This window comes from Haliotis rufescens, unplaced genomic scaffold (assembly GCF_023055435.1).
Source record: "Haliotis rufescens isolate VD_foot unplaced genomic scaffold, xgHalRufe1.0.p SCAF_9, whole genome shotgun sequence".
Classification (NCBI taxonomy): domain Eukaryota; kingdom Metazoa; phylum Mollusca; class Gastropoda; order Lepetellida; family Haliotidae; genus Haliotis; species Haliotis rufescens.
In genome coordinates, this window is record NW_025964383.1 from 46,297,867 (window position 1) to 46,316,931 (window position 19,065).

General features: G+C 39.0%; 1 protein-coding gene across 2 annotated transcripts; it reads left to right on the plus strand.

Annotated features, from left to right (window-relative positions):
- The first annotated feature begins 12,701 nt into the window (after window positions 1-12,701).
- On the plus strand, window positions 12,702-18,187 carry LOC125371620. Of its 2 annotated transcripts, none has more exons than XM_046521807.2 (4): window positions 12,702-12,823; window positions 13,679-14,126; window positions 14,409-14,748; window positions 15,493-18,187. In XM_046521807.2, exons 1-4 carry the CDS (start codon window positions 12,819-12,821, stop codon window positions 16,308-16,310), a joined length of 1,611 nt encoding a protein of 536 aa, XP_046377763.2. In that variant the 5' UTR covers window positions 12,702-12,818; the 3' UTR covers window positions 16,311-18,187. The 2 variants fall into 2 exon arrangements, with proteins under 2 accessions (XP_046377763.2, XP_046377765.2); XM_046521809.2 differs by having other exon boundaries at window positions 12,823-12,964.
- Window positions 18,188-19,065: the final 878 nt, after the last annotated feature.

Genomic DNA, 19,065 nt, shown 5'->3' on the forward strand with positions numbered 1-19,065 from the left:
TTAGTGTAAGCTTGTTGATTCCAGAGTTATGTAGGCTAATGTATAATGAGTGAATGGTAGTATACCGATTTCAAATTATTTAAATATTTGTAGTCACTTATATTTACATAGATGTTTCCGAAAAAAGATAGGGGGCTATTTGATCTCTGTATTGATTAAGATAAACACATGATAGGAATTACCTGTCACATAACGGATAACAAAATGCCTTTAGTTTGAAAAGAGATAGAAAACTTGTACCTTAATAAAGTCGCATGTGCAGAAAAGGCGCAAATATTAATAAATTGTATTATGTACGGAGAGAGGACATTTATATAACACTTGTCTTTTATAGAAAAAACATATGTCATAACCATACCATGTACGGATTTGTTAAATCTTGCGCTTTTTATCGGTCAGGGAGCATTTGATCCTTGAATAAATACATACTTCCTTTGATATTGTTACTGCGCTCTAATACGACTGGCATTTATCCGTTATAACAACCTCACAAGAACATTGACAAGAAGATTATACATCATATCCGATAGTTCGTTGTCAGGACTAACCACTGCATTCTTCCAGCATGGATTATAAATTCACCAGTTGTGGATGACGGACAGAGAGACATATATTTTATTCACCACTGCACATCATAAGAACATAAATACAATAATAGTAAACAGTACAGATTCTCTCATACTATGTTATGAGAGAGTGGAGTGAGTATGGTTTTACGGCGGGGGACACCAGAAATGGGCTTCACACATTGTACCCATGTCGGGAATCGAACCCGGGTCTTCGGCGTGACGAGCGAACGCTTTAACCACTGGGCTACCCGACCGCCCCTGTCATGAGAGAAGACAAAAGACTAAATGAAATATGTTGTAAGAAATCTATCCATATAATAAATACTCTTTGTGTTGTAATGTTACAAAGCAGGTTTTGGCAGTAAATACTCATGCATGTTTGAATAAACCCCATGTTCTGGCAGGTTTAAAGAGTTATATTTTAGCAGTTAACAACAATATAACGCTTAAGGCATAAAATAGTCGTTAAAACAAACTCTGTCTTAATATCTAAATTTACATATCAGCCAGTTTCGAATTTTAAAGATGCTATACCACAACTAAATTTTGTAAAGGCAGGCATACAACTGCTGATATAGCTCTAAGTATGCGAATTTTGATGGTACCCGTTTTAACATTATCTTCCTGTAACAGTTCGTGTCATCTCATAACAATCTGACAGTCAGGGGTATCCACCGTGTATGTCCTTTAATATCCACATTATGTGCATATTTTCCCATGCCGATTACAAAATATGCCCGGCGGTGGACTGTATTCACAGCAGATACGTCATACAGATGCGACATAACGACATAACTAATGACTGTGTTCAAATAAAGACAAAAACCGGTCGGGATGATCCACAGAAACAGATTCCATTGGGAGGGAAATGCAGGTTAGCGGGGAAACTTATATCAATGGATCACTGAATACTAGTGATGAACAGTCGTGTTTTACAAATAACTCATCAGCTAGGTTTCTCCATGCTGATCGTTACACGGAAACGCGTTTCTCAAATTCCTCGTTCAAATTAAGTTATACAATTTTGTCGAGATAGATTCACAATAAAATTCTCAATAACAACTCTATTACCAATTTAATCAGAAAATGAGTTTATCTGTAATAGCTAGAAAAAGTATTAATACCAACGACAATCAGTCACAAATCATTCTGTCGCTGACTAATAAACTCCTGTTTATTCCCTCAGGTAAGCAACGTTACTAGTCTTTACCATGTTTAATCTTAACTATATGCTATTACCTTTGGCAATACCTGCAAGTTCATGTCATTATTGGATAGATATACTCTTTGTAGTATTGTTCTAAATAGATAATGCCAATCCTGTTGCAGTGTTTAATTTTAGTTAGAATATATATTATGCCTAACAAATACCATATCTCTTGCGAATACCTACTCGGGTAAGGTATTCAGATACAGAGTGTTAATGTATTGTGTGCAAATACTAGACTTTTAAGTCAATCATATACAACTGTCGCACTCAGATTATGATCGTGTTGTGTATTAATCAATCTTTATCAGTTATTTTCAATCATTTTATGTCATTTCCAATATATATGTTTTTCGTTCATATATCCTTGTATATCTACACCAAGTCTTAATTGAAAACGTTAATACATGTGTACTCTGTGGCCGACTAAGAAATGCCTGTTCATTTACACAGGTCTTGCACAGGTCACAGGTCAATGTATTGACAAAAGTTTGATCATAGCGTCATGGCGTCTCTCAAGTTTACAGAGAAAAAAAGGTTATAAACTTCCTCATTGATAACATCCATGTGAAATTTGGCAATAGGACATTTAGGCAAGTAGGCATCCCCATGGGCAACAATTGAGCTCCCCTTCTTGCAGATCTGTTCCTTAATGCATACTGGTCGGTTTGCCAAAATCAGAACAAGGGAATTTGTCCAACTGCAAGACGTTTTACTTAAGCTTAAAGTATTTGATACAGACGCAACTACTTTTCTGGACACTAAACATTTTTCCTGTACCAAAATATACCTTTAAAGTATGTATAATACCATTTTCCATTATATGTCCGCAAATTAATGTGTTGTAGGACACAAAATATTGCCCCCACACCCTCTTTTGAGAACATTTCTTCTACAGATAACGATATTTATATTGGGGCTAAAGTAGCTAGGTAAGGTAATGGCAAACATGATAACTATACAGACCCTTTAAAACACATGCCTCATCATACTGTGACTTCATGCCAACTTTCAACATAAGCACATCATAACACAGCCAACGTTATGATAAACAGATATAGCCTATCCATCAAGAGAGCGTTTTGGTTCATCTATCTTATGGCAGTAAAGACTTTGCCAGGGTATTAATATGAGTCTTCAATACTAAATGGTCGTGTGTTATTGTTATTGGGAAACATTCCCACTAGCTTCACCCTTACAAATGCAAATCACTGTCGTTGAGATGTACAAAACATAGTTCACAGTTATCTGATTGGGCAGTTATACATCATTTAGGTGGCGTTTTGGCTCGAAGGGAAAACATGTCTGTAGTTAGCAGGATAATTTAGATGTTTTAAATGCAGAATTTGTTCTAGTAAAACAAGGCAAAATGCAGATATAAGAAGTAATAATATACATATCCCTATTGTTCATTCACTGAGAACATCAGGCAGTTTTGTGAGAAACGTGTTTCCGTGTTACGTTCAACATAAGTTTCCCCGCTAACTTGCATTTTGCTCCCAATGTAATCTGTTTTCCGGGATAATCCCGAATACCTTACCGCTAATACTGTCCATGTAACAAGGTGAGGTCAAGTGAAATTGGGTTTATTTTGGCGTTCACATAATGATCACTCAAGACCCATCCTATAGCGATGTGAGATGAGGGGCGTTGTTTGTTTTAGCCTGTTAAAAGTGTGATTGAGAAAATAATTATTTTGTAAAAGCAGAGACAAGAATGACCATAAAAGTGCGCGTGATACTAAGGCAGGTAACAAAGAAAAGGTAAAGAAAATATAAACGGTTGGTAACATATATATAAACGAATAATTTGCTTAATTCGTGTCCATAAAATTATTGTATGAACAACGCCAGTAATTGTTAAATCTCCCCTTTACTTATGACGTGAAACATCGCCAATGCATTTAGGTATTCATACTTCTCTGTACCTGTTCCATTCAACAAAGCGCTGATCGTCCAGAGAAATCTGACACATTTTAGCTGTTCGTCCAACTAAACCGTTCACTATGTTTATATAAAGAATAACTGTATTATTTAGAGGAGAAATATATGTTGGGAACGCGACATGTCCACGATACTATTTTATGCAATCACCAGAAATAAGTCATCGTTTAGTTTCATACATTGTGAACGATGAAGCATGTCATATTGTGTTGAGTACCATAGTGATTAATTCATATGTGTGAAGAGTACGGAAAATAATAAACACAGTAAAAAAGACCAAAATATGGCACTCAAACAACTTAAAAAACAATGCATGATGATGAAGACACAGAATGGGATAAGAGCTAGTGTTGAGTGTGTAAAAGGTATGCGTGTTGCTCTTATGTTTGAATCCATATATATTTATATGCACATCCCTCCTTGATTTCTACGTGTCCACAATCACAAAATATGTGGAGCGCAATACTCCGTTACTAACATAATAGGATTTCAGCCCATTGAAATGTGCGTCTGGTGATCGGGGAGATTGGAGTTCTGTATTAATTATGACAAACACCTATTTGGAGTTACCTGTCGGGATATCACATGACCCATATAAAATTGTAGGCCGTGGGCTAGGTATCTTGCTGTTGATAACTTCCGACACTGATATCATTGCTTTCTTGTGTGTCTCTTCTATTTGATGCTGTCTAAGGTGTTCCTACGGTTGAGAGCTCCGCCATTTCTCAGGAATCTGTATGTAACCAGTTCAGCACGACTTGTGATATTTTGCTTCACAGGTAAATAGATCCTTCCCTCTGATCCGCAGCAGGAGAGGCTCATCGTTTTGACGTTGAGCTACTTCAATGACATGCTGCCATCCATCCCGACTGAAGTTTGTGAGCCCTTCTGTTGTCCAGCTTCCTTTTAACTTGAATTTCTTTCATGAATACGAAGTTCAAAAGATGCAGTCAGGTTGGAAGATGATGGGCTCATAGGATGGACGCCGAATTGGGCGGCAAGCTAGTTCCTAAGATTCAATTTCAGGTTGTTACAAACTGTCAAGGTTCATTGTAAAACGCTGACAATATTCTCTGTGATAGCCATGGGTTTCTTCCAGAACTGCCGGCAGGCTTGTACATGACACTTCCATTTGATTTGGCATTTCTGGAGGTTCTGCCATCCTTCTACGCTTGATCACTCCTTCAGCTTTTCCATCTTCTTATCAGGATCTTTGGCTTTGCTCAGACGTTGTAGTGGGCCATACTTCAAGCCAGGTACATGTATGATGCACACTGGCTCTGGATCACTGGGGATACGTTTCCGTTTAGGTTGACATGTCAAAGCTGTCTTCGAGTTGTTCCCGGTTGTATACGTTGTTGGTCTCAGTCACAACAGTTCAACCTCAAAAGACACATAATCATGGTGATGACATTGTTACAATGAGTGAGTGAGTGAGTGAGTTAAAATATTAAGTCAAATCGGCAATATTTCAGCCATATCGTGACTATCAATAGTTAATCATAATACATATATTGACACTTATATAAAAACCTGTCAACGAAGGACAGTAAAGTAACTAGATTTATCACAGAAAAAGATGTAAAACTAGTACGGAATCATAAAAGAGAATAGCACTATACATATCGATACAAGATAAAAACGGGCTATAGATCGTCAGCAACTGAAGGTAGACCACCATACTGGGGACCATGGGGACTTACAGTACCTTTGCTACCTGCATGGACCCCAGGATGATTTACATCATCCCTTCATCAACTGGCGATTCTATGCAAAGTTAGCCACAAGTAAAAAATACAAATATTCTACGTTTAAAATAGTAGTAGGCAGAAATATTCTTTGAATGACATGGACTTCGATATCCTCTCAGGGACATTGTTACAAGGTTGGACATTTCCATATATATTAACTTGGGTATTCTGTAAGAGAATCTTAAGTATGTAATTGGAATATAATTTATTTCTGTGAATGCATGGTCCCTGTTCATTTCAAGCCATTCATATACGATTTGGACGATTCGCATTTGGACATTTTCTGTAAATTGGAAACTTAAGTAGCTAAGTGATGTATGAATTAAATGTTTGTAAGTGAATTCGTCTTTTACCTTCGGTGGTGCCCCCTGCAAATTCACCTTAACTACTAGCTGTACTAAAACATCTGAAACTCAACTTGAAATGGCAAAATTTGTCAAAATATCAAGCCTATGTCCAAGAAATTGATTTGTATATTTGCTGAAATAAATAACATTTACATTATGATCAGTTTTTTTGCACAGCTTTATGGTTGCCATCTTGAATATGGTTGCCATTTCATTCAAAGTTCTGAAATCGACTCGAGCATTATACTGTGAACCTTATATGCATACAAAGTGAGTGATATCAGAGATGTCAAGAAGTATTCTAAATGATTGTCCAAAAGTAGATCAATAATCAGCCTACATCAAATTATGGTGTTTATATATGGTTTCCTATGGCATATAACACATCAAGGTCGGTGAATAACACACAAGATGACAAGCCAAATCCTGAGCATACATCCAAGCGTTGTTCCGATGTAGCTAAGCCGAGAATGCAATATTAGGTATCCTACTCTGACATTATAAGAGTAAATTTGTTCCAAATTGTGCAAAAGATTTTCACCTGGTAACATCACATGTTAAGTAAGTACTTCAAGAGATGTACTGGAACACGTGTTAGACGATTTTAGTGGAATCAGGTACACGTACCTAGAACATATATCGGATTAAAGGTTTCTGCGAGAAAAAAATAGTTTTGTCGGGATATATGACGTTCAATTTGCAATGGGTTGGTCCATATTCACTCAATACCAATTATTGATACCTCATTGGAGAGGTATTTATATATGGATTTCAGTGGTATATCACACTTGAAGATCAGTGGATCACTAGTGAGATGACAACCCAAAATGTAATCATACCCCCAAGTGATATACGGCAAAACCGGGCGAAAACGCGATATAGGGTACCATACTTTGAAAGGCTGTAACAACAAGTTCGTCCCAACTGTTTTCTTGTTAACATTCCAAATCATGTTTAGTATGTTTATGGGCTTTAAAAAAATTCAGTGGGGTTTGGATGTGGGGGGGATGCTCGTGGGTCATACCTAGCCCACGGCCTATAGTGGTAAGCTTCCGAGGCCTTGCATCCATTCGGAAATTAAGCTGACACCCATGATATGACTTAAAAACTGATAAAAGCAGCGTTAAACCCATCTCAATATCTCACCCTAAATAAGGCGACAAAACACTTTCCAAATTCAATAGAAATCTCTGCATAAAGCAGAGTCGATGGTACAATTCCGACTACATAATAAGTGTGTGTTCATGAATCACTGTCAAATATTAAGGATATCAGCAGTTTACGAAAAGGTGAGCATATCCTGAAAAATATCCTGAAATATCATCTGAAAAACATGGGAACATATGCTACAAGTCAAAATAGGCAATTGCATCGAACATCATTTTTGTGACTGATGCGTCAAATTTGAAAATGTATTCCACACGTCTACCACAGGAGTAAGTTATGAAATGTAACTTGACATATTGCTTGACATGGAGGGAAAGTTTATTATTGGAAAGCTGAGGTCAACCCTCTTGTTTTTTCACTCTGAGTCTTTATGCGTAAATCTAAGTATGAAATAGATGAGGTGGTCTCACGGGTTTCCTTCATTTCAGTTCAGGTGGGTTAATCAGTGGAAGGGAATTGGTTATTTGATTGTTATTGAACAATATCTGATCATCGATGACCATGGGGATGCAATTTCACATATTGTTTTCTCAGTTTGATTTCACTTTTCACAAATTAAAGTAAAGAAAGAAACAGCAACGTTGAAAATGGCATCATGTATATGAACTACTACTGATCCCTAATGCAGACCAATTTGTAATGAGTATGTTCTTGTTTCGTCCAAAATACAGTGGAACGCTGTTAATCCACACAGGGACATCGTCACACTAGCGCTTTCCTGCACACACGAGTCATGGGTACAATGGGACTCTGCCCGGAATATGAGATGTCTAGGGAGGTTTAACTGCATAAAATACATCTCAAAAGGACCAACAGTATATAGTTGCAAAGGTAGAGTAACTCACCGGGATGTCACTACAAATACAAATACAGTCCCAATGAATAACAGAAAGCTTAGTACCAGGATCGAAGAACTGGAATGTCTGGGACAAGGTGCTGTGGTCGAGGCGTGGCATGAACAAGGCCCCCAAGACGATGGCCTTGATGATCCTCATGAGGCAGGACACGAGGCCGAGGAAGATGTTGAAGAAGAACATGAAGTACGTGAAGATAAAGAAGAACCGCCTGAAACAAGGGAGGCAACTCGTGAGAGAAGGTTGGTACTTTTGATTGTAAGAATTGGTACTTCCAGCTGACTGTGGGACTCCCATTGATTGTCACAAGTACATTGAAGTGATATACAAGTGTACAACAATAATATACTCGCCGCGATTACCATACAGGTTGCTTGATATATGAAGAATTACTCATTTTCAAGAGATAAGATATTGGTTTGATGCACAAATCAATATGCTGTCATGATTTGGGAACGGACGCTCATGATGTCATTGATCCGTGAACTTGTTTACTATATACAACGTGTCACGCCAACCCCTCCAAGGAAGACGGCATAAATACAGCGTGTCCCTGCCCACCCCCAACCCAAGGAAGACATACACACCTGTTTTCTATATACAACATGTCCCCGCCAACCCCTCCAAGGAAGACATACACACCTGTTGTCTTTATACAGCATGTCCCCAGCCACGCTACCAAGGAAGACATACACACCTGTTTTCTATATACAACATGTCCCCGCCAACCCCTCCAAGGAAGACATACACACCTGTTGTCTTTATACAGCATGTCCCCAGCCACGCTACCAAGGAAGACATACACACCTGTTGTCTTTATACAGCAGGTTCCCGCCAACCCCTCCAAGGAAGACATACACACCTGTTGTCTTTAAACAGCATGTCCCCAGCAACGCTACCAAGGAAGACATACACACCTGTTGTCTTCATACAGCATGTCCCCAGACACGCTACCAAGGAAGACATACACATCTGTTGTCTATATACAGCGCATTCCCGCTTTGTTGTACGAAGGGGAACTTGGCCATGAGTTGCTGGAGGACGTTCAGCACTATTGTCCTTACAACGATTGGCCTGGAGTCACAGATAGATGCGGCAATCATTAGGATGGCGATGTTAATAATAGGATTTGATGTACTTAAGGAACTGGTCGCATATCAAAAGGTCTGTGACTTGAGGTCGCTAGGTTTGTTGTCTGACCTAACTAAGATCTTCATAGTGTTTATTCCTAATACAGGATATTTACCATCCCCAAACACACAAGCGTGATAACCTCTTTATCATATATTGTCATTCTTTAATTCTGTGCTTGAAAATCGCTTTCCCTTTCTCACAAACATTACCGAAACATTGCTAGTTTTGCTGAAATGCGCGCAATAATATTAATTATGTCACAGTGTAAGTAATGTGTCAGTCGGACAGTGACAGTTGCCAATATAGTTCCAACTGAAATCTGTTTTATATACAGTGACGAAGCAACATATACGCAAAACAACAATTGTTTTTAATTGCCTTTCGTGGTAATCCATCGGTCTGTCCGCTAGGGCAACTGCCCTTTGTCAAAGGGAAGCTACTCTAACTATAGCCTATGAGACGTCTCGGCGACGTTCAGACGTTGTTGACACTCGGCCTCTCCTGTCATAACGTTAAGAAGTGCGGTCAGAAGTACACACAGCGACAAAACGAAACAATTAAAACATATTTTGGCCAAATCCAATTATTTTAATTTGTCGAAAATTTCAAGCCGCAGAGGTCTACAAGCACAGATATGGCTACTGATCCCACTTGGCTAGGACTAGTGCCCTTGCAAAATTTATATCTCCAAAGTTGCCAATACTTATAAAATGCTTTAGCTGCGTCACAGTTAGACACTGGTTTTCAGTAGATTAGACCATTCTTTTGATAATGATTCCACTCAATCGCCGAATGGGGACGCCATGTTTGTTTATAAACACTGAAAGTAGTCCCTACTTGACCTTTGATATTTGCATCTCTATCTGCATATGACCCCAACGGATAAAGTTTTAATCCGTTGGCTTTATCTTGCTGAGAAACCTACCCATTAAGAAATCCGTTATCTGTTTAATGATTATATCTGTTTCCCTGTCCCGGCAAAACGTATCAGTACGTTTGGTAGATTTTCTGTTGGCGTAGCACTGTACATAGGAAAGGCATACGATCACGATTTCAAGAGAATTCACCCAGAATGGCAAAACTCTGTGTTTGTAAGCTCATTAGGCTGTAGAGAACCCTTTATTTTAGGAGGAATATATACACAAAGAAAAAGGTTTAGCACAGATGAATATATTTCAATATTGTTTGGTCCCAATATTAGCAACAGTCATGAAAGATATAATTAGGGGAAGAATTATGTTTTCCCGAGATGATGTAATCAGTCATGCGTTAAGGAAGCTCACGTGCCATGCATTGTATGCCCTTGCAGCATGCTACACTCAGGTATCGCTAAAAGCAATATATCCAAATGTTAAAATTGCTCTCTTAAGCTCGGTTTTAAACAGTTATTCCATGACATTGTGTGACCAGGCCACAAAGGCGATTATCAAACGCCACAAGATGGCACATAATCGGCATGCATAATGCAAGAATGTCTTGTAATGCCATTGGTCGGAATTTGGGGTATCATCATACTGTCGTCAGCCGTTTAGTTGAGATAGGAAGACACATTGCAAAGACAGGGTCCTTCTTTGTCTCATACACCGAGAACCCTTTTTAAAAAGTACTCGTCTGAAACAGCTGTGGGTGCCCAATCGCCGTTTCAGCACCTGAACCGTCAGGAACCGACTGAAAGCAGCAGGACTGAAGGCTAGACGAGTCATAAAGCGTCCCTTCTTGAGAGATCAACACAAAGCTGCTCGTTTTGCATGGTGTATTGTGCGACAGAACTTGAATCTGAGAACTTGGAGACCATTGGTCAGACGAAAGTCGCTTTCTGCTCCACATCACTGATGGAAGAATGAGTTTGGAGGCACCGGAGCACAGCCTACACCCCCAGGAACATAAAACTGACTGTTGCATACGGCAGGGACTCGATAATGGTTTGAGGTGTATCTCTCATGATTGCAGATTGGATTTGGTCACCTTGAGGGGCAACTTAACTGGGGCTCAGTACATCCTAGACGTTTTGAGGCCAGTCGTCGTTCCTCATTTTGACAAACACCTTCTTGCTACTCGACCTCAGTACATTGATGACAATAGCAGGCCTCATCGTTCGCATTCAGTCGGGGATTACATAAGGGCCAATGCAATAACGACTCTACCCTGGCCAGCAATGAGCCCTGATTCGAACCCCGTTGAACACGTTTGAGGTATTCTAGGGTGGTGCATAAAGACACGAGATCCTCCTGAACAAGATTTATGCCAATTGGAAGCAACATTGCAACAGGAGTGGTTGTTGTCAACAGATCCAACGTCTGACTGGAGGCATGATGCGTTGGGTGTGGAATGCGTCATCCGGGCACGTGGAGGTCATACCCGCTACTAATATGTTTCACGTGTCATGTCAAGTATAGACTTTGAGAAACATTTTCACATGAAACATCAAACGTTACTCTTTTACTTACTCCTGCAGCTCCATACATTTTTTAGATATTGTCTGAGGTCAGAAACAGTATCTGTGTTACCATGATATTTTTGTCAGTAAATGTCAGTCACAACTCACCAATATCTTCTTTATTTGTTCTCAAATGTTTATTCTATCCGATGAAATTGGAATGGCCAAGCTCCTGTGGTTGGTCATGCCATGCCATGTTTTTTGTCATTTGTCATGGTTCAGAAATAGGGGTGTGATTAACTTATTTCTTTGTGTATATATTCTGACAGAAGATTCCACATTGCATGAAAATCTTAAAGGTAAAGGTATTGAAAATCTTGATGATAAAATAGATGGATGCCATTAAGTCCGAACATGATAGTGACATAGATCTACTCATATTTGGAAATTCGAACACTGTTGCAATGCAGGACGATTTTATCATTTAAAATGAAGAACATGTAGATCTGCTTAACCTAGGTGAAATATATAGCTCTGATTTATGTTTTATGCCTAGAACTTCTCAGGATGAAAAAGTAAATAAGTTTGGTTTATCACTTGATCACATCTACAAACTTTGGGTTATCCATATAGTTCATGAAAGAAAGCCTGGAGACAGTGGGGGATGTTTTACGTTTATCAGCTTGAATGAACTGAGGTTGATAGACTATTTTTTTGCATCAACTACTATATGTGTTCATATTACCAACATATTTGTGTATAGTCATTCAGAGAGTGATCACTTACCAATATCATGTCATTTAGTTATTGTCCCAATCAAATAACTCAATATCCAAAAGATATCGTACATACAACGGGTATCCCAAGAAATATTTGGGTGGAAAACAGCAATTTAATGCAATTTCTTCTTCGGATAAAGTACAATCAATTATTCAGAATTTTCTAACTTAGTAAATGAGGACATAAATGAAGCTGCAGATGTATTTTATGTTGCAGGATCTCATTTTGAGAAAGAAAGGAAAGTACAATCAGATTCATTTCAGGTTCATAATCAACCTCAGTTAATAAACTCCAAGCCTGTTCTGACCACACTATTTATACATTTTGAAGATTGGTCGGTAGAAGGTTTGTTTACACAGTTTGATTGCCTGTGCTCAACTCACTAGGCGAGCTAGTTTAGCTATAAATAACAAATTAATTATTTAGGGTTCTGGAAATGCTCATAAAAACGTAAGTTCATGTTTTATAAAAAAAGTTTGTCATGCCCATCAGCTTTAAATGTATAACTGTTAGCGTGGTCTTTCCCAGAATGCACCACAGCCTGTAATGTACGACGCTGGTGAACTATTGTTAGCGCGACGTCATCCGCGCCACATCAACTGACCAATCAGCGCGCTGGGCACCCGTGCCTGGGGTAAAATCGGCCTTTCTTTACGATCACTCAATTTATAGATGAACAGCCGACAGAGATGAGGTAGGTTACATAACATACACGTTGTTAAATATGTGTCGCCTGCTACACATATAGCCTCAGTTCTGGAGAGGGACACACCGACACAAGCACCACACTCTGGTTTTATTTGGTCGGATATAAGTATGATTCGGATTTATTGAAGTATGTGTGAGAACAGACCTCAGTTTATAGAGTGAACAGGGTTTGCACTGTACCCCTGACTCCCCAACGTAGCTGCTACGGTGCTACTATCACTGACCTGGATACGCCCCACAGGAACTCGATGATAGCGTGTATAGCATTATAGCTTATAGAAAAAATCTCACCCGTCTATTTACATATAGACAAGGAGTAACACCCGCCATGTTTGTCTTTATTCAATCATATCGTGCGATAATGTGCTGTGATTCGAACTGGGTGAATAAGATGGACGGATCTACCCCATTTCTGTCGGCTGTTCATCAATATATTCAAGAAATCAGATTTGTCATGGTATTTGCACATGATTATGTAATTGTCTCACAGTGCAGTGATGTAAGTGTAAGTGTAAGCAGTTGATGATAGAGGTTGTCCGATAGTATGAAAGCAAATGTTTACTGATTAAAACCAACCATCATTGATCTCTGAATTGGACAATTTTCTCATCAGGTTCCATATTAGCAAAGGGTTCGCGCATAGTTTGTTTTTTTGTCATGGTAGGATGACAATAAACTAAACGGCATTGTTATTGAATCTACGCTGGAAAATCTAAATTCAAAGCAGGTGTATTTTGACAACATATTTCACACTCAGACTATTCGATGCCGCATGGTGCGGAACGTTTTCTGTTAGATACGCCCTCAAGCGTCAACTCACTTTCAACATCTAATCTTACAGCACCATGGACAGAGGCTCCGTCCAGAAACTCGTGGCTGATATTCTGCGATGCATACAGGATGAGGAACGGAAGAAGCAGAAGGTGGTGGACGCTCTGAAGCACCTAGCAGATGAACTGGATGTCAAGCAACGAGACATGAACATCGCCAAGACTGCCTTCGCATCAGGTGGGATCGCAGCTACAGGCTTAACTGTAGCAGGAATAGCAGCGGCCCCATTCACTTTTGGAGCATCCCTAGGGATCACCATAGCGGGCGTTGCTGTCGGTGTCTCCAGCGGTCTTGGTGCACTGGCGACGACCATTGCTGACAAAATCATCAACAGCAAAACGAGGAAAGAAGCTCAAGCCAAGATTGATGACTATCAGAAAACTGTGACACACTTGGCCAGCCTCATTGAGAGAATGAATTCCAATAACAACCATGAACTTCGCAATATGATTACCGAAGTAATCACCTTTTAAATATTTTGATGTTTTTCTGTCAGTTTATGTTTCTTTTTAGTTATAGACACTTCATTGTAACCTCTCTTCAACCACGTAATCACGTGTATGTTAGTGCAGCAAGGTTATAGTTTCAGAATTGAGATGACAACGTAGAACCTACATGAATCAAACTGTGAAGATGTTTGAAAGAGTTTAATGTAACCTCTTTGCTAAATGGGAATTCATATATATCACACGTAACTAGATCAGAAGTCGCTAAGTAGAGCAACATGCTTTCAACTACAGGAAATCGACAGCCTGGGAGAAAGTGAGAGTCGGGTAACCCTGGAACTGATCCTCAGTGGGCTGAAGACAGCAGCAGAGACAGGCGGATCTGCTGCCAGGACAACAGCTGTTGCAGGGGCAGTCGCAGCTCGGGCCACGTTGGCAGTGGGGAAGACGATGATAGACGTGCTGTCGACGGGGGCCAAAGTCTTGAAGATCGGAGGGGTTGTGCTGTCGGTGTTGACTGTGCCACTGGATCTGCACACTCTGATCTCCAACAGCATAAAGATCCATAAGAAGACGCCGTCGCAAACTGCAGAGTTGATCCGAAATATGGCAACACATTTAGAGAAACTAAATGGTTGGTGCTACGTCAGGTTCACTGCCTGCTGCTAACGAAATGTCTTATTTATGTCAAAACAAACATGCAAGTTCAATTGCATAGAATCAGTGATAACCAACACGATAGATGGGTTGAGTATTGAATATAGAATATGAACGGGTAATTGACCAGGGGAGTTAATATCACAGTTATTGTCCTTCCTCTGCCCAGCTGTATAGCAATGGACACTTCAAGTACATCTAGTTACTCTAAATTGTAAATTATTTTCAAAATAGTTGATGGTTGTCTGTTAGGAGTTTAGACTAAACTATTGAATTTGACTCACTTGAGTTTTGAAAAGAGGGCCCCCCTGAAGTATTTTAGTGAAAACGATATCTGCATGCACGTGTGCTGTGTGTTTTAGGTTATTGAAATATTATCTACATGTAAAATGACGCTTTCTTTCTTGTTAGGACAGAACAAAATGTCGCATTTTGAAAACAGAAGCACACAGACGTTAATCGGGAATCAGCACTTAAGCCACTTTTGATTAGATTATTCATTTCACCTTCTTTTTGACACGGATCAAGGACACAAAGCGTCGTATTTTATTGATGAAACAGCAAGTTAGCATGTGGTGACTAAACTCGGTGTAAAGTCGTAATGTCTAATCAGGTTACCGAACACCGTGTCATGTTCACATTGAGCCTGAAAACACTAGAAAAGGTAATTTCTTGTTGATCATCAAATGGTAAATAATTATCTTTTTATTTCTATCCTCAGCTAAAATTCGCCGACAACGCGTGATACAGATAGAAGAAAAAGTACCTGCTGACCTAACTGAACTTGCCAAGAAGTATGATACATCCAACTACCTTCCTACATTGCTCAAGCTGTTCTGTATCTGTCTGCAGGTCTCGGCCAATTTGTCCGTTATAATACTTCGACTGATGTGTGTTTTCGTGGATGTTTGGTTTTCAACTTCTGCCCTCTTGAAATTATTCACAGCAACTGTAGTTTTGTGTGGACTAGTTATTCTTGTGTTAGAAATGTACTTGATCATTTCAGATAACTCCATTTGGGATGATGTGGAGTCGAAACTTGACAAATTTGTGAATTCAATCAAGTATAGCACCAGCATGGATGAAAATGCGTCACTTCGAGCTGAAGTGCGTTCTCTTCATTGTACAATTCAACACAAGATCCATGCTGGGGAGTATATGAAATCTAGCAACAGTGAATTTATATTGATTGCGGTAACATTGATTCTAAATGTCGCCCTGTTTCTGCATTGCTGGCATGAAGAGGCTACAGACACGGCAGTCTTGAATTTAGAGACATCTGCCCATCCCCTGGCAGTCTACACCAATAACCATCCTCTGGCAGTCTACACCAATAACCATCATATGGTTGGACTCGGTGGACTGATGTTTGGTGTTCTCTCTTTACCAATATCACTGTTTCTCCTGCAATCCTTGAGTTCAACAGTTCATGGCCTTAAGAAATCAAAAGTAGCCGAGGCTATGAAGAATCTTGGGGAGGATTTCAGATATCGTTTTCACGAACTTCTCGTCGGAGAGGGATGGTTGGATCATAGGTGAAATCCTCCCATATGTACCATGCTTGCCTAAAGACATCATATCGAGTGTCACCCATTTAACAGCTAGATCACACCGTCAGACTCTACACAGTGAGACGTTCTTTGTCCAGACAAACCTTCAGGTGAAATCGTCTGGATGAACAAATCATGAGTTTGTTGGGGACATCCCCACCAGGAATCAAGCTGTTTACGATGTGTCCCACAGACTGTTTCATTGTGTAATCCCCACCCCTTAATGTTCATCCTACTTCAATCATGTTCTCCTCATTTGTTCCTGTTTTATCCTACAATGGATTCTGCTGATAGCAGACATTGTTATTATTATGGAATGGGTTATGTCGCTTTGATTTAAGAAATAAACGGAGAATAGGAGGTGTTCATGGTACAATAAAGCATTGCAGGGAGAATAAACCATGAGTTGCGAAGTCCCGAATGGTTTATTCTCACTGCAGTTGTTTTTATTTAACGGTAAATAACGACCACGAGTCGTTTATTTTTATATGAGATATTAACATTATGTACATAATAATTATAAGTTTTGTCTTTCACGCATATTCTTACAATCTCCACGTCCATTATCTGTACCTTTTCTCCTTATAGTGATTGTCATACCGCTGGTACTTTTTGATGTGATTTTTTAGCCACTGCGTGTATCAGTGCTGCCCAGTCCAATTTACGACGTCATTAGGTTGCGAGTGCATGATAATGATAATGGGTTATTCAGTGTATACAGATAACGCTGAATAATAACACACAGCAGTCGGATATCACACATAATTATCTTTGTAACCCATCAGTTTGTATTGAGCTTTTTATAGCATACTTAAAGGGGCACTGATCTCAAGCAATTCCCCGAGACTGGGTGTTGCCTGTTTTATTGTTTATTCCCCGTGAGTACCCGGATGATATAGCAGAAATCTAGACTAGTACTCGAACTGTGTTGCGCCATTCGTAAGCGCATTTGTCGCCTTTATTGATAGGGTAAGAGCGTATTGTCATATTGATCAACAAACTGAAATACGGTTTAGTCTTGAAAATAATAACGACATGTTGATCTTTGCAAAGGTGATGGTGACAAAATTTTGATAAGTCACTTGCTTCGTATTGTGCGATTTTCGTTTACACTATTTTGAAAATATTTCACCTGTGCATTGCTTATTTGTGTATATTTTATAGTCAAAATGTGTAACAATTTCACTTAGGCAATTTATTAAACGCCTAAATATTCAGTTATTTTACAAACTGACTGAACAATCTGTCCCGTTCTGTTTTTATGATCACGAATTCCAAACATTTTTATACTTTACTTTCATCACCCAGTGACTGAAAATGATAGGATTAAAAGCAATCGAAATTCAAAGAACATTTCTATAGTTTTGGCTTCTTGTCCTACCATAATTAGTCTATTGATGTTTTAAGCCCATTTAAACCTCTTAATAATTGTTAAACAATCAGTTAAATAAATGGACAGATGTTTCAGTCAATTTGGAAGTTACTGAAATATTCAGACATTTTATAGAATCACATTTTCACATTGACTGTAACAAATACAAGCCTCCAAACGAAAAGGCTTGTGAAAACAGCGTCTGTCTCCCATCGAAGAACTTCCCAACGAAAACGTTGAGGAGCAAATATGATTCTATTCAATGCAATGGCAAATGATTAATAACATATGCAAATATCATAATTACAACCTACCAATGTTAAATGCATAAATTTAGGCAGCTACCTTGTTTGAGGAATGTATCCGTGAATATCCACATTAAAGAACAATATCCCATACGTCTGGAACTGTACAAATAACTTTATTCGATGTCACGTGTCTCTGTAACAATCAAATATTTTAATTATATATAGCTTTTCGGGATATTATAACTGGTGTTCGTTTCCCAACTGATCACTTAGTTTGTTTGCAGTGTTTCATATAGATGTCAAGTCTCAAAGGCCAGCTGAGACAGCCCACGTGACAACTATTTTCATAATGTCCATGGTTCTTAAAAAAACATAGCGTTAGATAACAATGAACAATCAATAAACGTTTTATCGGCTAATCCTTTGAACTAAGTATGTTGTTTTTGCATCGTCGCTTCACGCCCAGATATGGGGGTATTCCGTCTGCTTTCGTAAACCTAGACATGTAAACACTTACTATTAACAAATCCACTGTGCAAAATAACAGTGATTATTCAATCAACGTATTTTCTGCTGATCCTTAAATGGGAAGGAATGATCAGTTGATTTACCAAAAGAGTAAACCATCTCATAACTCCTCTTGCTGGGCTGCCACGTGCATAGCACATAACATATATTTCACCCCACTTCAGACCGGGATACAGATTAAATAATTACCAAATGCCAAATGGGAACATTTGTCTGGTAATCCGAGTGGAGCTACCACTAATTATACCTGTAATAAATTAATTAACTAAGCTTTCAGTCAATGACAACACATACACAGGCGTGGGGTTATACCAGGAAACATGCGTGACAACAAGAGCGTAGTAACCGTATTATCCAGGCAATCCGAAATCCGAAAATGCTTTCACATCAGGGATACGTTTTATTATTATTAAACTATAACCATCAGGGTATTTCCAAAATGAGGACATCCGATGAGTTTTTGTATGTTTGTGTAGGCTCAAGAAATTAATTAACATGCACCCTTTTTCGACATCTTCATACATCACGGGTATCCAATCTGTGTTCAAAATGCGTAAAAAAATATTGTTTCGAAGTATATTTACGCTGTCCTTACA